The 11,769-nt window shown below is 49.0% G+C and overlaps 1 protein-coding gene across 2 annotated transcripts; it reads left to right on the top strand.

Moving 5' to 3' along the window:
* The first annotated feature begins 7,564 nt into the window (after positions 1-7,564).
* On the top strand, positions 7,565-11,750 carry fabp2 (fatty acid binding protein 2, intestinal). 2 transcript variants are annotated; one of them, XM_028976584.1, is made up of 4 exons: positions 7,565-7,627; positions 10,643-10,815; positions 11,297-11,404; positions 11,526-11,750. In XM_028976584.1, exons 2-4 carry the CDS (start codon positions 10,651-10,653, stop codon positions 11,574-11,576), a joined length of 324 nt encoding a protein of 107 aa, XP_028832417.1. In that variant the 5' UTR covers positions 7,565-7,627; positions 10,643-10,650; the 3' UTR covers positions 11,577-11,750. The 2 variants fall into 2 exon arrangements, with proteins under 2 accessions (XP_028832417.1, XP_028832416.1); XM_028976583.1 differs by lacking the exon at positions 7,565-7,627 and adding an exon at positions 10,127-10,285.
* The last annotated feature ends 19 nt before the right edge of the window (positions 11,751-11,769 follow it).

The raw sequence follows: 11,769 nt of genomic DNA, 5'->3' as shown, positions 1-11,769 counted from the left end.
TATAGATATTCTTTTAATTACAGTTAGGATATCTCCTGACTTCCTCTGTACATCCTGACACACTCTGTAAGCTGTTACCACTATTGTTCTGCCCAGTTTGTGTTTTGGCACCGGAATATAAAGAAACACGAGCTAGCAGAAAGGAATATGTATACCTCTGTCTTATATTCTGTTCATGTAGCTCACATTTTACCGCAGTGGTACATGCTGTGTTTTTAATTGTGTGATGCCTTTTTTTAAAACCACCGAAATAGAGTAAGTGCACATTTTTACAGACAGCAGGGAAGAGTAAAATCACCCTCTCACTCTATCAGGATGATATTTGACGGATGAGTGGATGCTGATTCAACAGTCGCTTAGGGACATTACTTACAAAACCGACTTCACCTCATGCATATAAAACACGCCGTTCGCCGTGGCCCACAGCCACGTTGTCTGCCTCCAATAATCCAAAATGTTGTGTTTGATAAATAAAGGGAGTAAATTTTTTTTTACATTTTAATTGCATAATCCGTTTTCATCCTCTGGTTTGTGACAAACGAGTCTGCCTGGATTTTGCCAGAAGACTTTAATTAAAGCGTTACTTCTGCCAGAAGGACCATCATTCATGGTAATAAAGTTGTTGGAAATTGTGAATCACCATGGTGGCAGGGAGAGAGAGAAAGAGAGAGAGAGATATAGCATGTTTCACTTTTCTGTTCTATTCTTATACTACATGGTGTCAAATAATGTCTAATACAGCACGATTCATAAAGAACATGTAAAGTAGCCTTCAGTCTCTGTTTTATTCATGTAACCCCTCGCTAGGCAGTGGTGGCCTAGCGGTTAAGGAAGCGGCCCTGTAATCAGAAGGTTGCAGGTTCAATTCCCGATCCGCCAAGGTGCCACTGAGGTGCCACTGAGCAAAGCACCGTCCCCACACACTGCTCCCCGGGCGCTTGTCATGGCTGCCCACTGCTCACTCAGGGTGATGGGTTAAATGCAGAGGATAAATTTCACTGTGTGCATCGTGTGCTGTGCTGCTGTGTATCACATGTGACAATCACTTCACTTTATTATTATATTTATTATTTATAATTGTAAGGTAAAATGTAGACCCATTCAGCACCTTGACATAGCTGAAGGTGTGTGTGTGTGTGTGTGTGTGTGTGTGTGTGTGTGTGTGTGTGTGTGTGATGTAACATGAAGGAGCTGAGAAAATGTCTGGCTCCACGTGAAGCTTCCAGAAACAACTGTGAGAGCAGAGCTCACCCTTGTGGTAAATGTGGCGAACTGCATCTTCGCCCCCTTCTTTGTTCCATGAAGTAACCTACATTTGTTTCATGCATTTTTTATTCCATGAAGTACATTTTTATTCTGTGGGGTATAAATAAATTGCTGAAAGGCCCGCCAGTATTGTTTCTTGGAGTGAGTTTACAGACAGTTACATGGATTTTATTGCCAGTTGTAGACAGTGCCTTATCAGCCCTAGCACTTAATCTTTAGTGCTATTGCAGGTAAACCTGTTGATATGCAAACATGCACTCCAACATTTAGACATTGATTTAGACTAACATTTAGAAATTTAAATGCTGTGCTGTCTTTTCCAGCTAGTTTCATTATTTGTGATGGCAAGGCCTAAATTTCGATTTGTATTTCAAGGGAGTAGTCCCCACTTCAGTCAAATATACTCAAATAGTTTCTCCAGCACGTTACTATTAAATATTGCACCTGCATGTTTGCAATCCCAAGAACAACTTCAGTGCTGCCGACCATTGATCAACTAGCACAGCAAATCTCTCCCTCAAAATAAATAAATAAATAAATAAATCATCATAGTAATGTTGAAAGAAAGAATCATTTGAAATATAAAACTGATACTGGCTTTAGCAGAAAACGTGTTTGCTTGAACTTGGTTCTAGGTTGCTGTCTAATGCCTTGTTCAAGCAAAAATGTAGACGAGCAACTCTTTGTTTTGTGCTTAGTATTCATTGTGATGTTATAATGGAACAAAAATGGTGTCATGTCATATCATGTCTTGCAGAACACAATCTTGCTGTATATTGCTAAATACTGAACACCTTTACTGAGGAAGGACTGTTGTTGCTGGGGCATCAACAACTGACACACCCATGCTATGAGCACAGAGCCTGCCAACATGTTCAACATGGTTATGCAACACCACACGTCATAAAAGTGTCATTGACAAATCATGCAACTATTGTACACTGCTTAAAAAAAATGAAGGGCAACAATAAGACATCCTAGATCTGAATGAATAAAATATTCTTATTAAATACTTTGTTCTTTACATAGTTGAATGTGCTGACATCAAAATTACACAATGTCAGGATCCGGTCCGAAATGGGCTTACTCCCCATTTCACCTGTGTTAAATGTATAGTTGCCGGTTCGAATCCCGATCTGCCAAGGTGCCACTGAGCAAAGCACCGTCCACCGTGTGCACTGTGTGCTGTGCTGCTGTGTATCTCAAGTGACAATCACTTCACTTTGTGTGGGTTATGGGTTAAAGCACCGCCAGCATTCAAAAAAATGCAGAGGAACCAAGAAGTGGTCTGTGGTCACCACCTGCAGGACCACGCCTTTATTGGGGATGTCTGTAATTGTGAAATTGGACATTGAAATTTCTAACTGGACAGTTTGATTTCACAGAATTGTGATTGACTTGGAGTTGTTGTTTAAGTGTTCACTTTATTTGTCTGAGCAGTGTACTTAAAGCACACAATACATGTGCACAGTTTATATTAAAGAGCCTATATTTTCAATTTATTCATAAAAATAATATGTATATATTATATTATATAATATTAACTAGTTAATAATTAGCTGTGTGACACCAAGACTTTTCCTGCCATGTTACAAATAAGGCAAAAGTAGAAAGGTGACACGCGAACCGGGACCAGAACGAGAGAGACGTGTAGGAGGAAACGAGAGACCTCAGTGCGGCGGGACGCAGGGAGGCAGGTAAGTTCCTCCGCGTTAATCTGCGAACGGGGACGGCGCGAGCCGCAACACCACACTGATGTTGTCGTTCGCGTATTAAGACACAAGACAGGGCAGGACAGGTTGACAGGAAGGAGTTCAGGTATCGGGAGAACAGAGAGGACAGGTACGGTCTTACTGGGAGCGGGTTTTCGGAGCCGAGTCGAATGGCGTGCGTCATTCAATGACTGAGCAATTGGCAGCTGCTCTCCAGCCTAATATATAGGAGTCACGTTACCTCGTTTCCGTGTTACTCCCGGTCACATGATGGAATCATGTGACAGTACCCCCCCCCCTCCAGGGCCGACCCCCGACGGCCCCGGAGTGGCGGCGGTACGCTGCCGGTACTCAGCCACCAGAGACGGGTCCAGGATGAAACGACTCGGGATCCAAGACCGTTCTTCTGGTCCATAGCCGGTCCAATGCACCAGGTACTGGACCCCCCGACCTCTGCGGCGAGAGGCAATGATGCGCTCCACAGTGTAGGCGGGTCCCCCGTCGACGATGCGTGGCGGTGGCGGATCCGGAGCAGGGGGATGAAGCGAGGATCGGACAAAGGGTTTGAGTTTGCTGACATGGAAGACTGGATGGACACGGATGGCAGGAGGGAGTTGGAGACGGTATGTGAGGGGGTTGATCCGACTGAGGATCCGGAATGGTCCGATGTATCGAGGGGACAGTTTGTGTGACTCAGTCCTGAGACGTAGGTCTTTGGTGGACAGCCACACCCTCTGTCCCACTCGGAAGTGCAGTCGACGAGGGTGCCGACGATCGTGCTGGGTGGACATCCTTCGGGAGGCGATGAGGAGGGCCGACCGCGCCGATTTCCAGGCCTTTCGACAACCGCGGATCATCTGACGGGCCGAGGGGACCCCACCTGCAGGCACCTGGTGCGTGAAGATGGTGGGCTGATATCCATGGCAGATCTCAAAGGGACTATGGCCGGTGGCGGAGGAGATTTGCAGGTTGTGGGCCAGCTCCGCCCACAGGAGAAACCCGGGCCAAGTGCGTTGGTGTTCGGACGCGAAGCATCGCAGGTATCGTCCCAGCTGTTGGTTGGCCCTCTCCACCTGACCGTTGGTCTGGGGATGGTAGCCAGAGGAGAGGCTGCAGGTGGATCCGATAAGGCGACAAAACGCCTTCCACACAGCTGAGACGAATTGGGGTCCCCGATCAGAGACGATGTCTTGGGGGAACCCATGGAGGCGGACCACGTGTTGAAGCACGAGGTCAGCGGTTGTGGCAGAGGACGGTAGGCCGGGCAGGGCGACCAAGTGGACCGCTTTGGAGAAACGATCCACTATGGTCAGGATGGTGGTCATACCACTAGCTTCAGGGAGGCCGGTGATGAAGTCCAAGGCGAGGTGGGTCCAGGGGCGATGAGGAATGGGAAGGGGACGCAGGGGCCCAGCAGTCGGAGTGTTGGGAGTCTTGGCCCGGGCACAGACATCACATGCATCCACGTAGGCCTGTACGTCCCGTCGTACTGAAGGCCACCAGAATGCTCGGCGAATGAAGGAGAGGGTCCGTTGGCGTCCTGGGTGGCCTGAGAGGACGGAGGAATGGCCCCAATGCAGTACATCGGGCCGGCAGGTATTTGGGACGTACATGCACCCGGGTGGGGTGTTGTCTGGGCCAGGGTCGGATGCCTGGGCTGCCCGGACCTTCGTCTCGAGGGACCACCGGAGAGGGCCTAGGATGCGATGAGGAGGAAGAACGGGTTCGGGGTCAGAGGATGGTGAGTCTGGGGCGTGTTGACGAGACAGGGCATCGGCTTTCTGGTTTTTGGAGCCGGGACGGTAGGAGAGTTGGAAGTCGAATTGTTCAAAGAATAGTGCCCACCTCGCCTGGCGGGGATTGAGCTGTTTGGTGGTTTTGATAGAGATTAGGTTTTGGTGATCGGTCCAGACCAGAAAGGGGGTGTCACTGCCTTGCAGCCAGTGCCGCCACTCCTCGAGGGCCCACCTGACCGCCAGCAGCTCACGGTCCCCCACCCCGTATCGCCGCTGTGCAGGCGTGAACTTCCGCGAGAAGAAGCAACACGGGTGCAATTTCCGGTCCGGACCGCGTTGAGAGAGGACGGCGCCAGCACCCACCTCTGACGCGTCCACTTCTACAACAAACGGAAGGGTAGGGTCTGGGTGTTGAAGAATGGGGGCGGTGGTGAAATGATGACACAAAGATTTAAACGCTTGAATGGCCTCCGGGGTTAGGCGAAACGGACCTGGTGAAGGTTTGGTGAGAGCAGTGAGGGGTGCTGCGACCGTACTGTAGCCACGGATGAAGCGACGATAGAAATTTGCAAACCCAAGAAACCGTTGCAGTTGCTTCAGCGTTGTGGGTAGGGGCCACGACGCCACTGCTTCTAGCTTCTTGGGCTCCATGGCCACACCCTGGGACGAGATGGTAAAACCCAGGAACGTGGTGGAGCGCTGGTGGAAGGCGCATTTTTCCAGCTTACAGTACAGTCGGTGGGCGAGCAATCTCTTTAGTACTGCCCTCACGTGTTGAATATGGGATTCTAGAGTGGGTGAATAAATGAGGACGTCGTCCAGGTAGGCATACACCCACCGTCCCAGCATGTCCTGGAGAGTATCATTTATGAACTGCTGGAAGACGGCGGGTGCGTTGCAGAGACCGAATGGAATTACTAGGGATTCAAAATGACCGGTGGGGGTGATGAAGGCGGTTTTCCACTCGTCGCCCTCCCGGATACGAATCAGGTTGTAGGCAGACCGGAGATCCAGCTTCGTGAAATATTTGGCTCCCGAGAGGGCGTCCAGGGCGGTGTTGGTGAGGGGTAACGGTGTTCGATTTTTGATGGTGATTTTATTGAGTCCCCGATAGTCCACGCATGGTCGCAGGCCACCATCCTTCTTGGTCACGAAGAAGAACCCTGCCGCGGCCGGGGAGGTCGATGGTCGGATGGTGCCGTTTTGAAGCGCCTCTGCCACAAACCGCTCCATGGCCAATTGCTCTGCCTTGGAGAGGGAGTAGAGATGTCCTTTCGGAGGAGTGGTTCCTGGCAGCAGGTCAATGGCCATGTCGCCTGGTCGATGGGGAGGCAGCTGGGCGGCTTTGGCTGAACTGAAGACGGTGGCTAGGTCATGGTAACAGGAGGGAATGTTGTCTAACACGGGAGGACTTGGTTCTGGGTTCGTGGAGACAGACGAGGAGGGTTGTGGCAGAAGGCAATGGTGATGGCAGTGCGCTCCCCACTCCAACACCATGCCTGACGACCAGGAGAGATGGGGTTCATGTAGGGACAACCAGGGGAACCCGAGGAGGAGTGGTGAGGTGATTATCTTGGTCACCAGAAATTGAATTTTCTCCACGTGGGAGTCCAGCCGGAGTTGCAGAGGGACCGTGCGGTGAATGATGGGCCCTGCGGAGATGGGATGACCATCCACGGAGGTTATTGTGAGAGGATTTGGGAGGAGTTCCAGGGGAATGTGATGTTGTCGGATGAAGGAGTGGTCTATGAAATTTCCAGCCGCCCCGGAGTCCACAAAGGCTGTGGTGGAGATGCTTCGCTGATGACATTCCAGGACGGCCGGGAGAGTGAGTCGGGAGGTCGGTGGCATCAGATGTGGAGGAAGGGGCCTAGATGGCCGCGCCGTGCTGATCTGCTGGGTGTCCCGTCTCCCCGGACGAAGAGGGCAGGTCAGGCGGATGTGTGAGGGGGAAGCGCAGTATGCACACAAACCCTCCCGAAAACGCCGTTGCTTCTCTTCAGGCGTGAGAGTTGTCCGTCCCAGCTGCATGGGTTCCCCCTTATGGTCTGGAGGAGTGACGGTGGGCTGAAGTGGGGATAGAGGCGGTCGAGGGGTCTGATGCAGGGTCGGAGTGGGGTCCGCAGTTTTCGGGAGAGCCAGCAGATGGCGATCAATTCGCATCGCGAGTTGTATGAGGGCCTCATACGTTGCTGGCATCTCCCGACTGACCATCTCACCCCGAATTCGTGGGGCCAGTCCCTCATAGTACATCATCCGGAGGGCGTGGTCGCCCAGCGGAGTCTTTGCAGCCAGGGTCCGGAATCTGGCGGTAAACTGGCTGACCGATGAGGTACCCTGGCGCAGATGGTAAAGCTGTGACGCGACGTCTTCCACACCGTCCGGATGACAGAAGGTGAGTTTTAATTCCTCCACGAATTCGGCATACGAGAGGGACGCAGAACTGGGGGAACTAATTCGCGCAGCCGCCCACTCTGCGGCGGAACCACCGAGCCGGGTTAGGAGTAAGGCAATTCGGGACCGGGCACTGGGGTAGCGGCTAGGCTGTAGCTCAAAAATCAACGAGAGAGCGGTGAGGAGCACCTCGCCGCTCCCCTCGGTCCCGTTCCAGCGCTCCGGGAGCGGCAAACTGGGTTCGGGAACCGCGGGGGGGCGAGGGCTCTGCGCCACGCTCGCCGCTTCATGGTCTCGGTGCGCGGCGGTCACTTCCTGAATGCGCTGCCGCAGGAAGCGAACCTCCTGCGACAGACTTCCAAAAAGATTCTCCTGCCGCGCTATCCGATCGCACAAAGCAGCGAGTTGTGAAGCGCGTAATTCGGGCTCAGTCATTCTGACACGCGAACCGGGACCAGAACGAGAGAGACGTGTAGGAGGAAACGAGAGACCTCAGTGCGGCGGGACGCAGGGAGGCAGGTAAGTTCCTCCGCGTTAATCTGCGAACGGGGACGGCGCGAGCCGCAACACCACACTGATGTTGTCGTTCGCGTATTAAGACACAAGACAGGGCAGGACAGGTTGACAGGAAGGAGTTCAGGTATCGGGAGAACAGAGAGGACAGGTACGGTCTTACTGGGAGCGGGTTTTCGGAGCCGAGTCGAATGGCGTGCGTCATTCAATGACTGAGCAATTGGCAGCTGCTCTCCAGCCTAATATATAGGAGTCACGTTACCTCGTTTCCGTGTTACTCCCGGTCACATGATGGAATCATGTGACAAAAGGTCTGATTCTGAAGCTGCTATCACAGCCTGTAAATGCATATAAGGGTCAAATGTTTACATCAGATCCATTATCCTGACACATTGTTACATAACAGTACAGACAACGTACTTGGATGAATTATGATGATCATGATTATAATCATTATTAGTTACGGCCCCATAATCAGAAGGTTAGAATCTGTCATGATCCGGTCCGGAAGGGGCTACTCCTTTCACGTTTGTCATGTGAAATGATCCCTAATCGTTTTCACCTGTGTTGGATGTATGAAGCTGCCCTGTTTGTTTCTGTTCGCTGTCGGGTCTTTGATATGTTACATGTTCACCAACGTCTCGGATGTCTCCCCTGTCCTGTTCTTCACCCATTGAACCCCGGTTTCGTGATGTTGTGCGATTGCATCCTTCCTCGTCATCTTTTTGTCATCATCTCCGTTCACCTGCCTCGACATGCCACCATTGCAAAGCACCGTCCCCACACACTGCTCCCCGGGCGCCTGCCATGGCTGCCTGCTGCTCACCAAGGGTGATGGTTAAAAGCAGAGGACACATTTCATTGTGTGCACGTGTGCTGTGCTGCAGTATATCACAATGACAATCACTTCACTTTCACTATATTCAATCTCAAATATTTAGTTTATACTGGAAGCATTTAGAATATAAAATGATTGACCTTATCGTCCTTATAGATGGAATACGATGTTTTACATTTGCACTTTATGAATGGCCTGACACATATAACATATCAATTGTCTTATCGTTTTCACTTTTTTCATGCCATGATAAAACATTTCTTTCAAAGAGAGTAGTAAATGACAAAGGTCTCTTTTATGAAACAGTCGAATGATTAGGGTTGAAGTCGAAATGGAATACATCATTCTCATAATGCAATCAGAGCTACCCTATCAAAGGTCAGGAGTGCAACACTTGAACGACATAGATAAGACTTATCAGAATGTCTTAAGATTCTGTGTTGAGTTAATCATAACTGATATCCTGTGATAATATGCATTAGCAGACGTCTGTGGTGTTCTAATGGTGGTCTTGTACTAATTTACCATTTTACTAATGCCAGCACGCAGTTTGGACTGGTTTATTGTTTTTAATTTTACATTTCTGAGATCGACTTCACTTTGACCTTGTACAATTTGTAATCCTTTATTACCTATTGATAAGTATTAGTGTACACACTGCTTTGATGTGTAATCTGGCAGTAGCCTTAATGACACAGTGCTTAGTGTTGGGGTGCAGGAGTATCAGAAATGTAAATCCCACATGGTGATCAATTGATTTTTGATGTGCATTCCCACACACACCCATATCAGTGTATACTGTTTAAAACATCCTTTTCACATCAGAGAACAAACATCTGGCAAGCTGCCTTGGGACAGGGTGTTTATTTCCCCCCTTTTCCGAGACTGTAGTTTTAAGATCACACACGCTGATGTAAGGCTTTGAATTTAGCTTTATTCCCCAACAACAATGGATGATATACCCCGTGTCCTCATACCATGCTGGAAAGGCCAGATTCTCACGCTCCTGCAAAATGGCATCATGCATTTCGACCCAGGGAACATTTAACACCTAAATCATCTCCCCTACATCAGCTTTCTGAGCATGCAAGGGGACATTTTTAATCAATACATCGGATGCATTGGCCATGAAATGACAGGGCTTTTGCAGAAATGATGTGCCAAAGACACATCATTTAATTAAGTCAAAGTGTGCCAGTGATTCTTTGCTGTTGTGGTGTTTGTCTTGTTTGTCAAGTGCATGTTTTTAATGTATTGCACTTGTACAGCACTGATGTGTTATGATGTTAATGCAGTATCATCAGCTTTGCCATTTTCCCAGATTTTCAGCTGTTTTACCATGACAAGCTGTGATTCACGAACACATTAACTAAACGCTCTCTGGAGTGGTTGTCTGCCAGCAGCTTGATCCTTTACACAGAAAGCATTGCTGGCTCAGAGTCAGGAGCGAGCTGCAATTAGTTAATAGTGCACGGCCACACAAATGTGTGTTTGTTCCCCACGGAATTGGTCCACTCAGCCATGCCAGGCCACTGTGTAACGGCAGCATAATGCATGCATGGAAGAGGTGTAGCCTTGAGAAACCCATTTATTCTATTTGAGCTTTAAACGTCCACATCAGCATAAAGATAATGAGGCCGATAAGGACACAAGTTCCCTCCCAGTCTAACATAAAAGGAGTGGCTCCAAGTGTCAGAACACACCTCACACGCTCATTCTCTCAGAAACACCCTCCATCCGTCTGGGTGAGGCAGCAACCATGGCTTTCAATGGCACCTGGAAAGTAGACCGCAACGAGAACTATGAGAAGTTCATGGAGCAGATGGGTATGGACCTTGGGCTCTTACTTGGGGATTTGCGGGCGGAAAATTTGAAGGATTTTGTTGTAAAAGCCTGCTGGGCCAGATTGTGCAACTGCTGTTTGTGGGTAAAAGTGGGCGTCGACAGCGTGGGACAGATTAAATGTTCATGCATGAATGTGTCGTGTTGCATTTATTTCAGGTAAACCCTTCTATTATAGTATAAAATGCTTGTTAAACTAAGAAGGTGTGTCCCATACAGTTGAATACCAGTTATTCTACTTATTCATGCAAGAGTTTCGAGGAGGAAACATGTCATTTGTGACTCAGATCTGTTTGCACAAGACCACTGACATGATGGATTGCATGTTCTCTGCTCGACAGGCATCAACATGGTCAAGAGGAAGCTGGCCTCCCACGACAACCTGAAAATCACTATCGAGCAGACAGGAGACAAGTTTCACATTAAGGAAAACAGCACCTTCAGATCGCTGGAGCTCGACTTCACCCTGGGCGTCACCTTTGTGTATTCCATGGCTGACGGCACAGAACTTGAAGTAAGTCAGCTGCTCTGGTGTCCTCCTCCAGAAGGGCTGTCATTATCCTAACTGGCCAATTGAGCAATTGCACTCAGAGAAGAGAAGCTTTCCCCAGTTTTCTTCAGAACAATAGAGGAAACACTTTAGAAAGACTAAAACCAAGAGGGTCAGCACAGGAACCTTATGGCTACCCTCAGAAAGCTTCAGCAGTTCAACTATCTCTTCAGCATGTTGTCCTGTGCTCTGTTTATACAAGGACGTACAGTATGAGTAATTATTGGGACAATATTGGCCCATAAGCTTGCCGCGAGCAGGCAGATCTGCCTTGGTTTTCGCTGTAAAGAGACGTTATGAAATCGGTGTGATTAAGTGGATGTTGCAACACACCACCGGGAAGAGAAGAACAGCCAAATTACTGTTACCAGGCACACAGTAGGCACACTGTCACAGTGAAATCACCATTCAGTAAACCCAGCTAATGATCAGGGACTCTTTCTAGGGTTCATGGGTTATTGAGGGTGACACGCTGAAGGGGGTCTTCACCAGAAAAGACAATGGAAAACCTCTGACCACAACAAGGATCATTGTTGGAGACGAACTTGTTCAGGTGAGTTGCGTGCATGACACAGAGAAAGTGCTGTGCAAGTGTCCCATAATAAAATGCATAATGAAAATGAAAAGCGAGTCGAGTTGTGTCATCTAAGTCAGTTACATGTCTGTTGCTGCAGACCTACATCTATGAAGGCGTGGAAGCCAAGAGAATCTTCAAGAAGGCATAGATGGTTGCTGTCGCCGCCAAGTTGGGCTCCATGGGCAATACACCCGCCAACCAAACTTCCATGTTGATGTGTATAAGATGTTATATATTGTTCACACCACAAAACATGTTAAACATGACCCTGTGTGCACTGTGTTTTGATACAGAAAAAAATAAAATATGATGGTAACAGGTGGTTGAGGCCGATTTACTTC

The sequence above is a fragment of the Denticeps clupeoides genome, chromosome 4, assembly GCF_900700375.1.
Source record: "Denticeps clupeoides chromosome 4, fDenClu1.1, whole genome shotgun sequence".
NCBI classification, from domain to species: domain Eukaryota; kingdom Metazoa; phylum Chordata; class Actinopteri; order Clupeiformes; family Denticipitidae; genus Denticeps; species Denticeps clupeoides.
Note: the sequence above shows the minus strand (reverse complement) of the source record. Positions and strands in the feature narration are given on the sequence as shown.

Coding starts and splice junctions, on each gene's coding strand:
- fabp2 (XM_028976583.1), top strand. CDS start 10,219: ATGGCTTTCAATGGCACCTGGAAAGTAGACCGCAACGAGAACTATGAG. Junction 10,286..10,642: donor GAAGTTCATGGAGCAGATGG/GTATGGACCTTG, acceptor TCTGCTCGACAG/GCATCAACATGGTCAAGAGG. Junction 10,816..11,296: donor CTGACGGCACAGAACTTGAA/GTAAGTCAGCTG, acceptor GACTCTTTCTAG/GGTTCATGGGTTATTGAGGG.